The sequence below is a fragment of the Silene latifolia genome, chromosome 11 (genome assembly GCF_048544455.1).
Source record: "Silene latifolia isolate original U9 population chromosome 11, ASM4854445v1, whole genome shotgun sequence".
Lineage (NCBI taxonomy): Eukaryota > Viridiplantae > Streptophyta > Magnoliopsida > Caryophyllales > Caryophyllaceae > Silene > Silene latifolia.
This window is the reverse complement of record NC_133536.1, coordinates 22,419,303-22,421,422: the sequence shown is the minus strand read 5'-3', so window position 1 is coordinate 22,421,422 and position 2,120 is coordinate 22,419,303. Positions and strand designations below refer to the sequence as shown.

Below are 2,120 nucleotides of genomic sequence, written 5' to 3'. Positions count from 1 at the left end.
TATAATATAATATAATATAATATAATATAATATAATATAATATAATATAATATAATATAATATAATATAATATAATATAATATAATATAATATAATATAATATAATATAATATAATATAATATAATATAATATAAGTATTTTATATTTTGGAAAGTATTAAAAGGTAAATAAATCAATCTAGATTCCCAAAAAAATATAATATTTCATAATTCATTAGATTTATAATTTAATTAGTAAATAATAATGATTACTCTTAAATAATATTCTAATCTAATATTTCAGATGTATTTAAATATATAACTCTAATACAACTAGATAATCAACTAATATGATATGATAGTAACCACTCATGTGAGTCATAAAAGCAACAATAATAGCAACCAGAGTAGTGAAAGTCATACTAGCAGCAATGAGAGTAGTGAAATTAACAATAATAAATGCGGGAGTAGTGAAAGAAAAAATTATGATGGCAGGAGGAATGAAAGTAATAGTACTATACTAGTCACAAAACATGTAATGAAAGTAACAATAGGAACAACTGAGAGAGTATGAAAAATTAGCTAACAATCCTACACAATATGGAAGGTTTTGACGAAGACCTAATATACTCTCGTCGGTTTCTAGCGGGTAATTCACTGTACTGGGCTTGGGATGAGGATGAATATTTGAGAGGTCTGATAACCTTTAACCTCCTCACTAGAGAGCTAACTGGTATGGATGTCCCTCTTTGGCATAGTTCCCAATTTACCATCGATAATATTTGGGCCGTCGACGAGGAGGTCTTCATCTACAACCATTTTAACCGAAAAGCAGCAGACCTATGAAGGCTCATTAGCAACAACCAAGTGGAATTTATCTTCTCTGTGTTAAAAGAGGAGAGGGATGGTTTGGTGCTTGGTCCAATCAAGGAGAATAAACTGTTGGTTCATAAAACGGACTTCACTCGCAAAAGGCAATGCATCAGAGTGTACGATCTGCTGGTTCATAAATTGTTGGTTCATAAAATGGTAATATGGGGACTGGCTGGTCCCAAAAGGATTTTCGGAAATCTTGCAACTTATAAAGCCCTTAATTGGTTCTTCCTAGTAGGTGCACTAGGACCCTTGATAGTTTGGTTCTTCCACAAGAAATTTCCTAAGAAATCATGGATTCCATTGATCAATCTCCCGGTACTTTTTGGTGCTACAGTTTATTTGCCACCAACGACAACTTTAAACTACAATGTCTGGATACTAGTTCGAACAATTTTCAACTTCTTTATCTTCCGTTACAGAAAGCAATGGTGGCAAAGATATAATTACATTGTTTCTGTAGCTTTGGATGCTGGGGTTGCTTTCATGGCCGTTTTATTGTATTTGTCTATGGGTTTGGAGAATAAAAACTTGACCTGGTAGGGTACAAATGGTGAGCACTGCAATCTCGCAGGTTGTCCGACAGCCAAAGGCATAATGGTTGACTCATGTCCTGTTCTCTAATCTGTATATACTCTCTATGTGGCTCTAGCTAGTGACGTGCGGTGTGAGACAACAAAGAATATCTAGTATTTACACTTCATTTCATGTTTTAGTAACAGAACAGTCACCAAATCAGAAATTTGTTCGTGTTTCTGATCTATTGCCTACTGAAACAACCTTCATTTTTAACTATTCCGAATATAAATTACTCCATATTAAAAGGAACTGTGTTAAGTAATGTTAATACTCCGTAACTAGGTTTAGTGAAATGGATGTGTTAGCTCATTGTACTCATTTCCACTAAGGAACTCTCAGAAGCTAGATAGTGTGAGCAAAATTCACATAAATTACGTGCATCACAACAAGTAAACAATACTCCATCCGTCTCGACATTTGTTTAACTTTGATTAAAATACCTCTCACAAAGAAATTGAGTAAGCAAATGACTGAGATGAAGGGAGTGAATAAAAATAAAAAAAATCAGTATCACAGCAACGACAGATGAAATGGCATCATACATGTGGGAATAGAAAGATATGCAGTACCAGTGACCATGCATAATGGAATGATTTGAATAAAAACCATTGGCTGTATTTATTCATTTTTATGACGAAGGAGCTCGAACTGGTGAACCATCACTGAATTCCTGCAGAATATTACAAGGA

At 33.3% G+C, this 2,120-nt stretch overlaps 1 protein-coding gene across 1 annotated transcript; it reads left to right on the top strand.

Annotated features, from left to right (window-relative positions):
• Positions 1–1,005: 1,005 nt before the first annotated feature.
• Positions 1,006–1,395, top strand: LOC141613083 (oligopeptide transporter 4-like). Its single transcript, XM_074431818.1, has one exon. The coding sequence runs from the start codon at positions 1,006–1,008 to the stop codon at positions 1,393–1,395; it is 390 nt and encodes a 129-aa protein (XP_074287919.1).
• Positions 1,396–2,120: the final 725 nt, after the last annotated feature.